This window comes from Mirounga leonina, unplaced genomic scaffold (genome assembly GCF_011800145.1).
Source record: "Mirounga leonina isolate KUSES-001 unplaced genomic scaffold, KU_Mleo_1.0 Mir_201, whole genome shotgun sequence".
Classification (NCBI taxonomy): Eukaryota; Metazoa; Chordata; class Mammalia; order Carnivora; family Phocidae; genus Mirounga; species Mirounga leonina.
This window is the reverse complement of record NW_023270504.1, coordinates 28564417-28582508: the sequence shown is the minus strand read 5'-3', so window position 1 is coordinate 28582508 and position 18092 is coordinate 28564417. Positions and strand designations below refer to the sequence as shown.

At 42.1% G+C, this 18092-nt stretch overlaps 1 protein-coding gene across 1 annotated transcript in view; it reads right to left on the bottom strand.

Annotated features, from left to right (window-relative positions):
* The window catches only part of LOC118025785, a 51793-nt gene extending 42462 nt beyond the window's left edge, over positions 1-9331 (bottom strand). The window contains exons 1-4 of the mRNA XM_035028480.1: positions 9113-9331; positions 8211-8370; positions 7643-7695; positions 2845-2961 (exon numbers count right to left, since the gene is read on the bottom strand). Of these exons, the coding sequence (XP_034884371.1) occupies positions 2845-2961; positions 7643-7695; positions 8211-8247 (207 nt within the window). The 5' untranslated portion in view covers positions 8248-8370; positions 9113-9331. The remainder of the gene's footprint in view (positions 1-2844; positions 2962-7642; positions 7696-8210; positions 8371-9112) is intronic.
* Between the last annotated feature and the right edge of the window lie 8761 nt (positions 9332-18092).

Genomic DNA, 18092 nt, shown 5'->3' with positions numbered 1-18092 from the left:
ATAGATAGATAGATAGATAGATAGATAGATAGATAGATAGATAGATAAAGAGGCACAGGGCTTGTCAAAATTAAAGAGTCTGATTTTTGTATTTTTCATACTAATTGACAACATCCAGAAAAGGCTTTCCTGAGTATCATGGACCAGAGGAGAACCACGCCCTGCACAATGCTTGTGAACTGTGGGGACATTGCATATGTGTATGAATTCATCTATGAATTCAGTAGAGATTTGTTTGGTGCTTAATGCATGGGGGGACAAAAGAAGCAAATTATCCCAGATTGTGAAAAATTAGAGTCACAGATTTGCAAAATCTTAGGAGTATCAAATCTAACACTGCAGAATAGAGTATACTTATATGCACTAGAAGTTCAGAGAAAGGTTGTGAGGAGGGAACAGGAGGGAAGAACAAAACCAAGGCACATTATCAACAGGATTGGATGGATAATCAGAGGAAACGGAAAAGAGAGAAGACATACAGAGAATGCCAATATTCTTAACCCAGGAGAACAGGAAACAGCAGTAAACTGACCAAAATGGGCAGGTGGAAAGGGGACCTGTCTAGAGTTGGGGAGAGAGAAAGGAGGGAGTCCCTGCATGTGTCTTGTGGGACATAGTGGCAGGACAACTAAGTGAAAAATGCTGTCGGTGGGAAGAGATGACTGAGTGGGGGCCAAGAGCAAGGGAAACTTGGGGATTCTATAGTTCTTGCCAGGAACAGTCTTTAACTTAAATCCCTCTGCCTCATAGCAGGCCGCTTTGACTTAAATGTCAGCCAAGCCTCTTCCTAGAGCTTACTCAACCCGGATATCAGCACAGAGCAAAAAGAACATATAACACAGAGAGGCAGGTGCCAACTGTTTGTCAACTGGCTTGTTTGTGCAGGATGGGCTGCCATTAAGACTTTGCAGCAGAGGAGGCAGAGTGCTGGGGACCTAGGGACAGTTACAGTTGTTCCAGGGAACAGATCCTCTAGAAAGGATGAAATATTAATGGGACTTGTAGGCTTTTGGCCTCCAAGTAGATGAAGGGAAAATTTTGCCTAGTTAGAAAGCAGGGACTCGGGGAGCCTGGGTGGCTCAGCCCGCTAAGCATCTGCCTTCGGCTCAGGTCATGGCCCCAGGGTCCTGATATCGAGTCCCGCATCGGGTTCCTGCTCAGTGGGGAGTCTGCTTCTCCCTCTCCCTCTGCCTGCTGCTTCCCCTGCTTGTGCTCTCTCTCTGACAAATCAATCAATCTTTAAAAAAAAAAAAAGAAAGAAAGCAGGGACTAGTTGAATATCAGAAGAGGGTTCTACCTAGTCTGTCCCTCTTCCCATGCCATCCCTTATCCTGATCATCATCATCATCTTCATCACCGACATCATCAGAATGCTTAGTTTGTACCAGCCTTACACATGCTATCTCACTGATCCTCATGCTAAAGCTTTAAGGTAAATATTATCAACCCCATTTTACAAACAGGGAAAATATAATTGTTCCCAAATGCAGCCATCCAGCCCAGATCTGAGTTCCAGATCTACATGGATACTGAGCCTCTCCACCTGGCTCCCTACCAGGAGCACCCTAAACTCTCCCCATCAAAACTGAATGCATCATCTTCTTCCCCATTATGTCCTGCATTCCTGATCTCAGTGAAGGATACCACCTCCCAGCATGCCAGAAACCCAGGAACTATCCTGAACATCCTCTGCCCTCTTAATCTTTATCTCTGTATCCAATCTGTCCCCAGGTGTTGGCAGACAGGTCACTTTTACCTCCCTGTCAAAGAACCCTGTATTCCAGTCCCACTATGCCACTGACTGTAGACATGGTCCCAAAAATTCTTATCTTGGAATATTATGTCAAGTGGGAATACCCACTTCCCTCCTAATCTAGACCCAACTAGCCGAAGTCCTCACCCCCAACCCCAACAGCCACTATATGTCTCTGTGACCATTCATGTTGCCTTTAGTAAGGCTATTCTGTGGAGCCAGCTGTTTTCTTCCTATATATGTTTGTCTCCTCAATGATACTGTTTGCACCTTGGGCTTGGTAAATAACTGATGATAGTCATGATGGTGATGGATGCTCTGAGAATCTGGCAGGGAAGGGGCATTGGAGAGGGGATGCCTGAGAGCACGGCCACCAATTCTACCAGTAAGCAACACTTAGAGAGTGCTTGTGTGCCAGGCATTGTTCTAGGAGCTTTTATATTTTTAATCCTGAAAACCATCCTATGACACACAGGTTCCATAGTATTCCCACCAAAAATACATAATCTAAATGTAATCATGAGGAAATATGAGACAAACAAAAAATGAGCTACATTCTACAGAATCAATGGTCCATACATTTTTAAATGTCAAGATCATGAAAAATAGAAACTGAGAACTGTTCCAGATTAAAAATATTAAAGCTAAATGATAACTAAACATACTATTTGATTCTAAATTAGATCCCAGACCAGAGAAAAAAATGTTTTTCTTCTGCTCTAAAAAAAAACATTGGTAGGACAATTGGCCATTTTCAGATCAGGTCTATAAATTCGATAATAGTACTGTAGCAATGTTAACTTCCTAATTTTGATCACTGTGCTTTGATTATGTAAGGGAATATCATTATTTTTAGGTAGTACACCCTTAAGTATTTAGGGGTAAATGTGCATCATGATTGCAACTTCCTGAAATGAGTCAGAAAATAAAATAATAATAGTAAATAACTTGCCCAAGGGCACACAGTTAGAAAGTGGCAGACCTAGGATTCCAACAGGTTGTTGAGCTTGCCAGGTCTTAGCTTTTAACTACTTCATCACCCTGCCTCTTAAAGGAAAAATGTTTCCCCTTTGCCAGTTCCTCCACCTCACCTCCCTCTCCTGCAGGTCTTCATGGATAGCTTGTAGGATGGAGGAGAGCATCATCTTCACCAGTTTCATATTCCTTGAGGTCCGCAGGGTAAATCTGAAGAATTTATATAGAAAAGCCTAGGAGAGGTGAAAGGGCAGGGTCATGCATAACTTGGAGTGAAGTTAGGGTAGCTTGGGGAATAGCCATTACCCAAACTGGTTTTGAAACTGTCAGCCAGCACCCTTCCCCACTGCCCCAACCTCCACTCTGGCCCTCCTGTTCTCTGGGGGGCATCTGGATAAGGCAGTAATCCTATAGAGCAGGGGCTGAAGCTAGAGGTAAGAGAAAGCTGTATTTCTAATTTCTTGGCATCTTAGGGTATGGATCATCCCTTTAGGAACTTTCCCTGATCCACATACTTCCCATTTCCAGCTAGAAAATCAAAAGTTCCTTACATCAATGTTTTACAGTTTTCAGAGCACAGATCTTTCACCTTCTTGGTTAAGTTTATCCCTAGGTATTTTATGATTTTTGGTGCAATTGTAAATGAGATTATTTTCTTAATTTCTCTTTCTGATGCTTCATTAACTGTAAAGAAATGCAACAGATTTCTGTATATTATTGTTGTACCCTTTACTGAATTCATTTATCAGTTTGGTGGAGTTTTAGGATATTCTGTATATAATATCATGTCGTCTGCAAATAGTGAAAGTTTTACTTCTTCCTTGCCAACTTGGATGGGTTTTACTTCTTTTTCTTGTCTGATCACTGTGGCTAGGATTTCCAGTCCTATGTTGAATAAAAGTGGTGAGAGTGGACATCCTTATCTTGTTTTTGATCTTAGGGGAAAAGCTCTCAGTTTTCCACCATTGAGTATGATGTTAGCTGTGGGTTTTTCATATATAGCTTTTCTTATGTTGAGGTATGTTCTCTCTAAACTTACTTTGTTGAGAGTTTTTATCATGAATGGATATTGTACTTTGTCAAATGCTTTGTCCCCATCTATTGAGATGATCATATGGTTTTTATCCTTTCTCTTATTGATGTGATGTATCATGTTGATGAATTTGTGAATATTGAACCACCCTCACATCCCTGGAATAAATCCCACTTGATCATGGTGAATGATTTTAGATTCTGGTTGCTAATATTTTGCTGAGCATTTTTGCATCTATGTTCATCAGAGATATTGGCCTGTGGTTTTCTTTTTTTGTAATGCCTTTATCTGACTTTGATATTGGGATAATGACACAAACAAATGGAAAGATATTCCATGCTCATGGATTGGAACAACCAATATTGTTAAAATGTCCATACTACTCAAAGCAATCTACAAACTTAATGGAACCCCCATCAAAACACCAACAGCATTTTTCACAGAACTAGAATAATCCTAAAATTTGTGGAATCACAAAAAACAAACCAACCAAAAAAGCAAACAAACAAAAAACCTGAATCGCCAAAGCAATCATGAAAAAGAAGAACAAAGCAAGCCCAGATTTCAAACTTTACTACAAAGCTGTAGTAATCAAAACAGTATGGTACTGGCACAAAAATAGACACATAAATCAATGGAACAGAATAGAGAGTCCAGAAACAAACCCACGGTTTTATGGTCAATTAATCTAAGACAAAGGCAGCAAGAATATACAATGGGAAAAAGACAGTCTTTTCAACAAATGATGTTGGGAAAACTGGATAGCCACGTGTAAAAGAAGGAAACTAAACCATTTTCTTTTTTTTTTAAAGATTTATTTATTTACTTGAGAGAGCGAGAATGAGAGAGAGTACATGAGAGGGGGGAGGGTCAGAGGGAGAAGCAGGCTCCTCGCTGAGCAGGGAGCCCGATGCGGGACTCGATCCTGGGACTCCAGGATCATGATCTGAGCCGAAGGCAGTTGCTTAACCAACTGAGCCACCCAGGCGCCCATAAACCATTTTCTTACCACCATACACAAAACTAAACTCAAAGTGGATCGAAGACATAAATGTCTTCATTTGGAACCATAAAATTCCTAAAAGAAAACATAGGCAGTAATTTCTTTGACATCAGCCATAGAAACATTTTTTTTAGATATATCTCCTCAGACAAGGGAAACAAAAGCAAAATTAAATTATTGGGACTACACCAAAATAAAAAGCTTCTGCACAGTGAAGGAAAGCATCAACAAAACAAAAATGCAACCTATTGAATGGGAGAAGATATTTGCAAATGATATATTTGAAAAGGAGCTAATATCTAAAATATATAAAAAATGTATACAACTCAACACCAAAAAGCAAATAATCCAATTAAAAAGTGGTCAAAGGACCTGAATAGACATCTTTCCAAAGAAGACATATAGATGGCTAGTAGACACATGAAAAGATGCTCAACATCACTAATTGTCAGGAAAATGCAAATCAAAACCACAATGAGATATCATTTTACACCTGTCAAAATGGCTAAAAAAAAAAACAAAACAAAAAAAAAAACAAGAAATAACAAGAGTTTGTGGGGATGGAGAGAAAAAGGAACCCTTGTGTCCTGTTGGTGGGAATGCAAACAGGGGCAGCCACTGTGGAAAACAGTACAGACATTCCTCAAAAAATTAAAGATAGACTAACCACATCGTCCAGCAATTTCACTACTGGGTATTTACACAAAGAAAATGAAAACACTAATTCAAAAAGATATATGCACCCTGATGCTTATTGCAGAATTATTTACAATAGCCAAGAAATGGAAGCAACCCAGTTCATAGATGAATGGATAAAGATGTGGAATGCAATATTATTCAGCCATGAAAAGAATGAAATCTTGCCATCTGCAACTGCATGGATGGATATAGAGGGTATAATGCTAAGTGAAATACAGAAAGACAAATAACGATATGATTTCACTCATATGTGGAATTTCAGAAATGAAACAAACGAACAGAGAAAAAAGAGACCAGCAAAAAAACAGACTCTTAAATACAGAGAATAAACTGGTGGTTGCCAGAGGGAAGGTGGGTAGGAGGACTTAAGAGTACACTTATTTTGATGAGCACCGAGAAATGTAAAAAATTGTTGAGTCACCATATTGTACATCTGAAACTAATATAATGCTGTATGTTTGTTATACTTGAATAAAAAATAAGTTAACAAAAACAAACACAAAAATAAATTTTAATAACAAAACTTCACTTGAAAAAAAATAAAAACAGGGCGCCTGGGTGGCTCAGTTGGTTAAGTGATGGCCTTCGGCTCAGGTCATGATCCTGGAGTCCCTGGATCGAGTCCCGCATCGGGCTCCCTGCTCGGCAGGGAGTCTGCTTCTCCCTCTGACCCTAACCCCTCTCATGTGCTCTCTCTCATTCTCTCTCTCTCAAATAAATAAATAAAATCTTTAAAAAAAATTTTTAAAAAACCCAGTTCCTTAAATTTGCATAATTTAAAAATTAAAATAGCATAATCAAAAAAGTAATCTATATCTCTCCCTCTTCTGAATTTCTGTAGCCTTTATCCTTGCTTGCTATTCATTACCCTGTCTACCTTGTAATATCTGTATTTATGTACTCAACACTTTCCTACCTCAGGGTTTCTATATTTCCCATTTCCCCTGTCTGGAATCTTCCCTGGGCTCTTCAAAATGCTGTCTCACTCTCATCTTTCTGATCATGTCTCAGTGAGCCTTCCCTGACCTCTTAAATTCCTCTCTAGCTCACCATCCTGCTTCTTTGATTCAAAGCTTCCTCACAATCACTAGTCATCTTGTTTATGTGTTTGTTTGGTTAGTTCTTAACTCTCCCCAACCTCTCCTCTCCAATGAGAATAAAGCTCAGGAGCTTTATGTCTTGTTCATTGTATGTCTTGGTCATTGTGTGTATGTCTTGTTCATTGATCTACTCCAATGCTTACAGAGTGCCTGACACAGTAGACAAACAAGGTATACCAGATGTTCAATGAATGTGTCAACTTTCCCCCAGAGCCCCCTCTAGATGGGCACCTTTTCTTCCTCTAGCAGATGCTCTTCAAGCCTTGTCCAGAGCCGAAGTTTCCTTCCCTTCCCTGGTTGCAGGCACCATTGTGAGCAGTTCCCACCTGTAAGCCTTTTTGGGTCTCTTTGCCTGGAGGTGCCTGAGAGTTACATTCTTCTCTCTCCCATCCCTGCCCCATACCAACCATAGAAGCCTGGCACCAGTGACAGAGAGGTGGAGGGGTGGGGAAATACAAAAGCCCCCCTCACTTGTCTCTTAGCAGGATAGACTCTGCGGTGTAGTTTCCATCCAGGTCTCCCCACATCCTTGCTTAGCCTCTCCTCTTCCTACCCTGTTCCTTTTACTTGATCACAGCTTCTCCTGAGAGCACTTTCTTGCCAAATCACTTGACAAGGACCCCCACCTTAGGCTCTGCTTCTATGAAACCTGACCTAAGGCACTGGCTTCTCTGCTTAGCTGGCAAATTACTGCTTAGCTGGCAGATTACTCATCTTTCCAGACTTAATCATTCGTCTGTAGAGTGACTGATCTTCCCAGTTTGCCCAGGACTGAGGCATTACCTAGTATGCTGGACTTTTAGAGCTAAAACCAGGGCAGTCCTAAGTGAACTGAGATGGTGGACCACCTTTGAGAAAGCTTTTCTGGCCAACCCCAACCAGCCAAGTAAATAGCTCTCCCCTCTGCTCCCAAGCATATAATGCACATTCCAATCCTGGAGTCAAAGAGGTTCTCTTGAGTAGGGAGGTCCCTCAATCATGTCTCAGTCTCAGGGGGTGTAGGGCCTCTTCTCCCTCAGGATCCTGAAAAGGGGAAGGAAGGCAAGTGTGGAGAAAGGTATGTCTCTTAGAGTGCATACCTGAAGCAGCCTGTCCTCCCACTCCTCCTGATCCAGGTTCTCCTCAGTGTGATCTAGGAAAGAAGAGAGTATAGGGACCTGCCCGACCAGAAGGCCCCGGCCAGGGAAAAAGAACCAACATTTGAACGCTATTCTAAGGGCTTTGTGCCCATCCTCTCATTTGATTTTCATTATGATCCTACAAGATAATTGTTCCCCCTTCTTTTCAGAGGCTCCAGGAAATGTATAACTTTTCAAAGGTCAAACATACCCAGCTGGCAAGTGTTAGAACAAGGATACAAACCTGGGTCTCTGGTTCCAAAGCCCACACTCTTTCCTGAACCTCTGCCCACAAGAAGGAGAGTTCTGGGAACTCTGGAGTCACAGAACTCTGGGCTGCATATCTGCTCAGTGCAGAACATGGTCCAAATAAGCAGACCTATCCAAACCACATCTCAGAAAGACAGAGACTGGTCCCGGTTCTCCTCACCCCAAGGAAGATCCATCCTGCACCTCGGAACTTCATCTCTTCTGGAGTCTGCCCCAATGCCCCAGCTCCATTCTTCCCACCTCACAGCCAACCCCTCACCATCCAGTATCTGCAACATCTGGGGGATCTCCTTCATCCACAGCTGGCCCACATTCGAGTTGATAACGGGGTCCAAGGAGGTGATAGGATGCAGGGCATGTAGTAGCCTTAGAGAGCTTATACCAAACTCCCTTTCTCTATAGGGCTCCAGGGAAAATATCTGAGAAACAAGGGAAGCAAGCAGGAGGCAGAGAAAGGATTTAAGGGAAGAGAAGGAAGAAAATCAGAATAAACCCATAGAATGGTAGAGCTGAAGCTTAGCCCTTTCCCATTCTTTTCCACCTGTGAACTCCTACATGTTCTGCAAGATGCTCTCAAAACGTTGCCTCCTCTGATTCCTGGAGACCAAGTCAGCCCCTTGTTCTTCTAAGATCCCATTGCAACTTGTGTATTCCTCTACTAACATTTATCACACTGCATTATGGGTGGTTATTCCCAGGCTTATCCTTCCCACTAAGACTGTGAACACTTCAAGGGCAGTTCCATACCTTGTCTTTCCAAGTGTTCATAATGTCTAGAACATAATGTCTGGGTATATAGAGAAACTCAAAACATTCTTGCTGAAAAAATGAGATCCAAAAAGGCATGTGGACTTGTCCAAGATCAACAGAGAACAGCTCACTATAAGGCCACATAGGAGACAGGCCAGGCCTTCCCCAACCCTCACCCCTTCCCCACCTTCAGCTCCCAGAACTATGCTCCCAGTTCCCTCCTCCAAGCTGTTTGATCACTTCTCCCCAAAGCACCTGTGATCTTTGGCCCTACCCCTTATTCCATGCCCAGCACAATGCCTGGAATAGAGTAGTACTCAACTATTTGTGGAATGTGGGGATGGATGGATGGATGGATGGATGGATGGATGGATGGATGGATAGTATTCATCCTGTACATTTATCACTTACCACAAGATGGGTCAGGAGTTTCTGTGGGGAAATGAACTGGGTAGCTAAGTTAAAGAGAGGATAAAAGAGGACAGAGTCAGTGCCAGCTCCAGGATGCCCAACCTTCAGGCCCCTCTCCCACCAGCAGCCCACTACCCATTCTTCAAGGGAGGAGAAAAAGCAAAGTGGAGAGCGATTATTGGTGCCATTGCCATGGGGATTGCAACATTTTGTGTTGTTGGTTTTTTTTTTAAGATTATTTATTTATTTATGGCAGAGAGAGAGACATCGAGAGAGGGAACACAAGCAGGGGGAGTGAGAGAGGGAGAAACAGGCTTCCTGCTGAGCAGGGAGCCCAATGAGGGGCTCGATCCCAGGATCCTGAGAATCATGAACTGGGCCAAAGGCAGACACTTAACTGACTGAGCCACCCAGGTGCCCCCACCTGAAATTAACATAACATTGTATGTCACCTATACCACAATAAAAAAAAAATTAAATAGACAGACTAGGGAAGAAAGGCATTGTCCAGCCAAAGCATGGTAAATGGTCACTACTCATGAGTGCATTCTATTAGTTTATACCTTGAAAGCATCTCCCACTATTCTGAGAAGTTGTACACATTTTATTAAATGTAGCTTTTCATATTTGAAAACCCTAAGTCCATCTTTTAAATGTCTATTGTTCACATTGATTATAATCAGAAGTCTCAACACTGGGAAAGTCATTTGCTAACTTTCCTCCTTTAAAACCGTAACAAAGAATGCTTATTTTCCAAACACACAAACACACACACACCCCAAGTAATGTGCCGAACAGATATCCTCACCTCAATTCTGACTCCCTCTGGAACTAGCAGTCAGGGGTGGGGTGAGTACAGAGTGAGGCTCAGAGTCAGGGCAAAGGAAGAACTAAGGGTCAGGAATGTCTGTGTACACATTACTTTGTAATTTACAACAAAGTTCTCACATCTCTACTCCAGTGTTTTAAGACGAGGAATAAAGGCAAGAAGGATCTGTGGGGGGGGGGTTGCCTCTCTTCCAGAAGAATCCCCTTTTCATTCATATGAAGGGCCAAAGGGCATCAAGCTGCTGTCCTAACCCTTTGTCTTCCTCTTATGTCCTGGCCCAGGCTCACAGCCGCGCCCCCCACAACAGCGGATCTGCACCCTCTCCCCACACCCATGACCCCTTCAGAGTCTCAGTCCCTGTCCCACCCTACCCTCCTGCCTGGGGCAGCCTGTGCTTTCACAGCTGCCCCCTCTCCACAATCTCCCCCCCACCCCGTCCCATGTACTTACGGCTGAGGTGAAAGCTGCTAAGGTAGGGGACCTGCCCAGGGACCGGGCCTTCAGAGCCATGTCTGTGGCTGTCTTACTCAGCAGCACGAAGGTCAAGGTGTTGCTGGGCTGTCACGTCAAGGTGATCAGTTTGGGCAAGGACACCTGGCAGAAGATGTGGCAAGGGATTCGATGTCAAGCTCCAAATCAGCCCCAATCATAAGTTCTTCAACCCTATGGCTTTGTCTTCCTTTCTTGGAGGGGCATTTGAGACCTGTATACACAGACCCCCATCCCATTCATAGTCCCCCTTCCCTTTCGCCCTCTCTCCCTTTCCACTGCATGTTGGTAAACCATAACCAAGGTCCTGATTAAAATTACAGCAGGAAGGACTTGATTAAATAGAGGGGCTTCTTGAAATTTGGAATTGTGTGACTTGTAATCGCCTTCACTGGGGAACATTCCAGGGGCAGAAGACATGTTAGCAGTCAGGAGACAGCTTGCTGGGAGGGAGAAGGGGTCTCTGGGAAGAAGAGTAAATCACAGCTGTCCTTTTCTTCCCATGGCCCCTGACTCAACTCTGACCCACACAACAACTCATAGGAGTCCCCAGGAATCCTTGGAGGTTGCTAAGAGCAGGCAGGGTGGATAATCACCCACTTTTTTACAGGAGAAACTGTAGCCTGGAGAGTAATTTACTCTAGATTTTCTAGCCAAAAACTGGCTGAGCAGGACCCAGTCTCAGGCCTCCAGGTTTACCATCCAGTGATCCTCTGCTCCACTGAGCCATTTCTCAGAGGAGCCCCAGGCACTCAAGTGGGAACAGATAGAGGTGGGGATGGTGGAAGGGACAGTACGAGGGGTTAGGTTAGATGGAGTGGGGGGTAGGGAGTGGGCAGAGAGAATGCAATCTGGGGGTCAGGGTAGTGATCTGGGCAGCCAGGGGAGGAGGAGATGAAGAAGTCTCTTTGACCCTAGCTGCTTGTACCATCTGTAGGATTTTGGAACACATTAGCTGGATGTCCTCTTCATTCTGGAATAAGAAAGGAAAAGATTTAAATCTGAAACCAATGCTGAGTCTTCTGGTTCAAGGCCTCCCCTGGCTCACTGCTCAGAATTTTAGACACCAAAGCCCCTTCCCACTGTGCCAACCATGCCCTCTTCTTCTTTCCCTTCTACTCCCAAACCTGCCCTTCTTTTGCTCCCACCCTCAGTCCCCTCCCTGCCTGGCCGCTGCTCACTGAGCAGGCAGACTCACTGAGCTTGATGACATAGTTGATGATGACATTCCCCTGGGGCATGGCCAAGTAGTCATGCTGGCCCAGCATCTCAATGAAGTTCAGGAGGGCCTTCCGCACCTGTGTGTGTGTCGGGGGGGGGGGGGGTCACAGACCATCACATGACAAGATAGGAAAACACATCAGTATGACACTTCATGTTCCAGGTGAGAACACAGAGGACCAGAGCAGGTGAGGGGTGTCTTCAAGGGACTCAGATCTCCCAACTTCAAGCCCAGTGTGACTCTTCCCTGGTCTCCAGGTGATGACAGACAACCAGCCACTGAACCTGACCACCCTACTCCACCCTGAAGTTCTAGCCCATTTAAGTTCCTACCATTCTCCTGAAGAACTGTAAGCACTTAGCTTGCCCACACCTTATATAAGATAAGAAATTGACAGAAGTGTTGGGTAGGGAGAAATCAGAGTCCAGGAAAAGTCCCATGTTCTGGCCTTCATAGGGAAAGACAGGAATGAATCCCATAAGTCCCGAGGGTCCAGCCCTCAAGATCCTAGTCTCTCCATCAACCTTCTGAAGATTTAGGACTTTGTTTTTAGGGATGGTGCCATTGTTGTCCACCTGGCACCCTAAACTGCTGCTCTTCTGCTCCCTGTCTTGCATGATTCAGACCTGGGAGCAGTCTCTGCTGCCTCCAATTCTGGCAGAGCTTGTTAAAAATATAGCTTCTCAGACCCTATGCTAGATATGATGTTTGAGGTCTTCTCTCCCCAAATAAACTGAATTTTTAGGGGGCAGAATTAGCATTCTTTAGAGCTCTGTGTCCCCACTGACAAGGCTCAGAAAATAGGTAGGAACCACCTGTTCACCTCTCAAATCCTTCTCAGGCTCTGAAGAGCCCAAATGTAACCCATGGGCAGAGTCTGAGGCCAGAAGGGTCTTGGTAAGGGGGTGTCTTACCTCTCTCCTCATCCACGAACAGCCTCCCCCTCTCCATTTTACACAACTTCAAGGTCTCAAGAAAGCAATTGCCCTCCCAGCCCAAACATTCAGCCTTTCTGCTCACTGGTTTGAGATCCTCCTGAATCATGATTATGACTGAATGCATCACCTCATTCTTTAGTTGCTGTGTCTCGGGTGCTAGAGAAAAGACAGACATGCAGCTGGGGATCAGTTTCCTTCCTCCTCCTCTGTTGTATTGGGAGGCACAAGAAGACAGACAGGTGGGAGGAATTCTAGGTACTGTCCTGGTCTTCAAGGGCCAGATAGAGCTCCCAAAGATTATCTCCACCATCCCTCTGCTTCAAACCAGACTGAAGAGTGACAGAAAACTTTTCCTCAAGCTGGCATTGGAGTCCCAGCTCTTTCCAGTCTCCTATGATTGCCCACCTCCCTGGTCAAACAGTACCCCCCGCCCCATACATCTCAACCTTTAAAACTATGACAACTGCTCTTCTTTATGTGAATTCCCTCTCCTAACTCACCATTACAATCTCCTTCCCTGCTCTCAGTACATCTCCTACACAGAGCCCAACCCATCCCCCGAATGACCCCTTCTCCATATTCCTATTGCACATAACCATGCTCACATTTAAACAACTTTTCACATATTATCTTGCATTGTTTCACTGTCTGGACAGCCTTATAATCCCAACTCAATAGTGAACTCTTTGAGAGCGGGGACTATGTCTTATTTAAGTGTCTATTTGCAGTGCCTTGCACTGTGCTAGACATACAGCGAAGGTTTGGCAAACACTTGATTGGAGTTGAAGCTTATTCCCCAAGATAATAATCACAGACTAAATGACTATAAAACTGACTGCATATTGGGAAATGGTCTAAGCACCTCACATATATTTTCTCATCTAATCTTCACTAAAAAAACCCTAAAGGTAGGTACTAATATTACCACCACTTTAAGGTGAGGAAACAGAGGCACAGACTAAAAGCAATCTGCCCAGATTTAAACCTATTGAGTTGACTTTGAGTTTACATTAAGTTTAAAACTGTGCCTTTAACTTACACATGAGACTGTCTTCCAGAGAAAAGAGCTCTCATAGGAAAGAATATCCCCAACACCAGGCCAATTCCCACTCATCTTCCTGGAACACATCCATGAAAACTTGAAGGGCTCATACTATCTTGTCTGGATCACTGGCTTGCATGTTCTTTTGTATTAAGAATACCACCTGATCATTGTATAACTTGGCTATCAGAAGGGTGCAAATACAAGGGAATCATGGTATGTTTAACTAGCAAGTGGTAAGTAGAAGTAAATCATGCTTATAGCAAACCATGATGCCATGAACCAGATAAGTTAGGGCCCTTTAGGTTGAAGAAAAGAAGGAGGAAAAGCATCTAGCCCCATGTGCCAAGCATGTGGCTAGATGCTTTCCCTGAGCTGGGCCCTTTCCCTCCACTGCCCCACCATGTGCCCTCCCATAGGTTGGCACACCTCGCATGATCATCAGTGTTGTAATGACAAGATCACCTTTCTAAGCTGGGATTCATTGAAGGAGAAAGGGAAGCCAACCAACTTCAGGTGAAGGGAGTGGAGCTATGTCTTTGCCCCTCAAGATTCCTTGAATTTCAAGCAAAGCTCACATGGATTACTTTGCATCTTGTCTAGAAGAATGGAAGACCCTTATGGGAACCTAGGTCCCTGCTCCAGTCCAGGGAGACACAAAAGTTATTCTGACTGCCCACCCACACAAATACCTGGGGTTAGGGAACTGTGTTAACTTACTCAGGATGTAGAAAGCCTTCAGGGCAAGGCTGTGGTTCCATGCAGAGTGAGGATCTAAGTCCTTGACTGTTTCATTCAGCTGTGGGGAGACCAAGGCCATCAGGCCTGGGAGGACTGAAACTAGGGGCCATGGGTGTGGATGGAGGAACCAAGGCACGCATCCATGGAAAGTGTGGTGTTTAGTAATAAAGGAGAATAGGAAAATAAAACCCAGGAATCCACATTCCCAGCCCCAAGTGGCAAGCAAATTAAACATACAGAAGTTAACACCTTTTTGCAAAATGTTCAGTTATCTTCTTCCTACTCTAGGCTGCAACACAGAGGGCCTGACATTTCCCACAGACCTGATGGAGTGCTTTGAACCTCCTGCCCTTTAACCAGAAATTAGGGGGAGCAACAAAGGTCTGTGACCTTCAAGAAACACACAGAATGTACCCAATTTACCTCATGGAGAATATCTGAGTCTATGCCCAGAATCTGGGCATTTACCTGTTCCAAGGAAACCTGAGATCTGTATGGTTAAGGTCACCATGTGAAAGACACCTGCATTTATGGAGGTTGTGACCTGGGCTGCAATAGCCATCACCTCCAAAGAAGAGAGAAAAAGCAAGCCCAGGATGCTTCTAGTCCCACAGCACTCACCTGATTGAACAGTATACTTATAATATTTTATAATACTATAAAATAATATATAATAAAATATATAATATATAAAAATATAATAAATATATAAAATATATATAAATATATAAAATATATATAAATATATATTATAATGATATATAATATATATTATATATAATAATATATATAAAATATATATAAATATATAAAAATATAATAAATATATAAAAATATATAATATACAAAAAATATATAATAAAACTGGGATTCCAAGTTTATACCTCCACAGCCACTAAGAGCCAGAGCATTCATAAGTTGGCAGATACACTGTGCATAAGGACAAAGTAAGCATAAGTTAGAATTTCCATAGCCTCAGGAGAAATCCTCTGTCCTCACATCTTCTCTTCAAGGATGGGCCAAGTCATCATAGTTTCACACTGCCCTCTTGGACCTTTCTAAAAAAGGCTCAGGGTCTAGTTCTTTCATAGCTAAATACAGCCATGACCTGCCCTTCCACCTTGCCCAGTAAGCTACACTTACTTTCAAATAATCTCATTATTCCACAGAAATCTTCAGGGCAATTCAACATTTCAAGTATTGGCTGACTTCAAAGGAGCAGGGTAAATTAATCATAGCCAAAGCAAGAACTGGTTCTACGGTTCTATGACTTTCAAAATTCTGAAAACTAAGTCTAAAAGCCTATATTTCTACTCTCTACCTGGTGGATTCTATTATTTTGTGGGTTCTTCTTATCACTGGTATATGAGAGTTCTACAAATAACCTTAGTTTTCACATGTGTAAACACTCCATTTGATTTTCTTAAAACGGGTTTATTGATATCTAACTGACATACAAAAAACTGTATATATTTAAAGTGTACAATTCAACAAGTTTTGATAAATGTATACACTCATGAAACCACCACAATTAACATACTGAACATATCCAGTACACCTCAAGTTTCCTCTTGTGTCTTTGTAATTCCTCCTTCCCAGCACCTTTCCTTTCCCCAGGCAAACACTTATCTGCTTTCTGTCATTATAGACCTGTCACTTCCTTTTTAAGAAACCGCCAAACTGTTTTCCAAAGTAGTTTGCCAGTTTACATTCTAACAGATGTGTAGTGGCATCTCATGGTGATTTTAAATTCCCTCATGTCTATGCAACGTTGAGCAACTTTTCCTGTGCTGACTTGCCATCCTCATGTCTTCTTTGGTGAAGCAGCTATTCAATTTTTTTGGTCCACTTTTTAAATTGTTTTTATTGGGTTTTGAGAGTTCTTTATATATTCTGGATGTGTATGTGATTTGCAATTATTTTCTTCCAGTCTGAGGCCTGTCTTTTCATTCTAACAGTACCTTTCAAAGAACAGAAGTTACTCACTTTGATGAAGTCCACTTTATTCCTTTGTTCTTTTATAGATCATGTTTCTGGTTGTAGCTAAGACATCTTTGCCTAACTCAAGTTCACATAAATTTTTCCTGTTTTCATCTAGAACTTTGATAGTTTTAGGGTTTACATTTAAGTATGAGCCACTTTGAGTTAATTTTTGTACGTGGTATGAGGTATGGATTTAAGTTTATCTTTTTGTGTATAGATACCCAAATGTTCCAGCACCATTTGTTGAAGAGACTATCCTTTCTCCAAGGAATTGCCTTTTCACCTTTGCCAAAAAATCAATTGACAGTAAAAATGTAGGTCTATTTCTGGACTCTCTTCAGTTCCATTTATCCGTTCATCTGTCTTAATACCAGCACTACAGTCTCCATTGTTGTCGTTTTATAAGTCGTCATTCTTTCTCTAAACTGTTTTGGTGTATTGGGTCTTTTGCATTTCCATGTGAGTTTTAGAATCAGCTTGTCAATTCCTATTAAATAAAACCTGCTAGGTTCTTTTTTTTTTTTTTTTAAAGTAGGCTCCACACCCAGCGTGGAGCAAAATGTGGGGGTGATTAACTGACTGACCCACCCAGGTGCCACAAGACTGCTAGGATTTTGATTAGGATTGCAACGAATCTGGGGCACCTGGCTGGATCAGTCAGTGGAACATGGGAGACTCTGGATCCCGGGGTTGTGAGTACAAGCCTCATATTGAGTGTAGAGATTACTTAAAAGTGAGAATTAAAAAAAAAGAATTGCAATGAATCTAGATCAACTTGGGAAGAATTGGTATCTTATCAATATTGAATCTTCTGGTCCATCTGCATGTTTCCATTTACTTAAGTCTTCTTTAATTTCCCTTAGCAATGATTAGTAGTTTCCAGTGTACAAGTATTACCTACTTTTTTCAGATTTATTCTTAAGTATTTCATATTTTTATACAGATGATCATGTTGCTTGTGAATAAAGACAACTGTACTTCCTTTACAATCTGTGTGCCAATTGGGTCAAGTTGTTTGATAGTGCTCAGATCTTATATACACTTTCTGATCATCTACTTGTTTTATCAATTGTTGAAAGAGGGATGTTGAAATCTCTGAGTGTAATTCTGGATTTTTCTATTTCTCTGTGCAGTTCTGTTAGTTTTTGCTTTATATATTGTTGAAGCTCTGTTATAGTAACAGACACATAACAAGAGGTACATAAACATTTAGAATTCCATCATTATGAAATGACATTTTTTATACTTGATATTCTTTGCTCTGCAATCTACTTTATCTGATATGAATACGGCAAACACAGCTTTTTTTTCCATAAATGTTAACATGGTACATGCATACCTTGTTTTATTGCTCCCCTTTATTCTGCCCCACTGATGGTATGGTTTTTTTTTTTTTATAAATTTAAGGTTTGTGGCAACCCTATATCAAGCAAGTCTGTCTGCACCATTTTCCCAACAGCATTTGTTCACTTTGTTTCTGTGTCGCATTTTGTAGTTCTTGTAATATTTGAAATTTTTTCACTATTATTGTATTTGCAATGGTGATCTGTGATCAGTGATTATAACTCACTAAAGGCTCCAATGATGGTTAGTATTTTTTTAGCAATAAAGTATTTTTAAAGTACTTACAGATAAATATTATTGCACACTATACTACAGTATAGTATAAATATAACTTTTATTTGCACTGGGAAACCAAAAAATTCCTTTTACTTGCTTTATTGCAATATTCATTT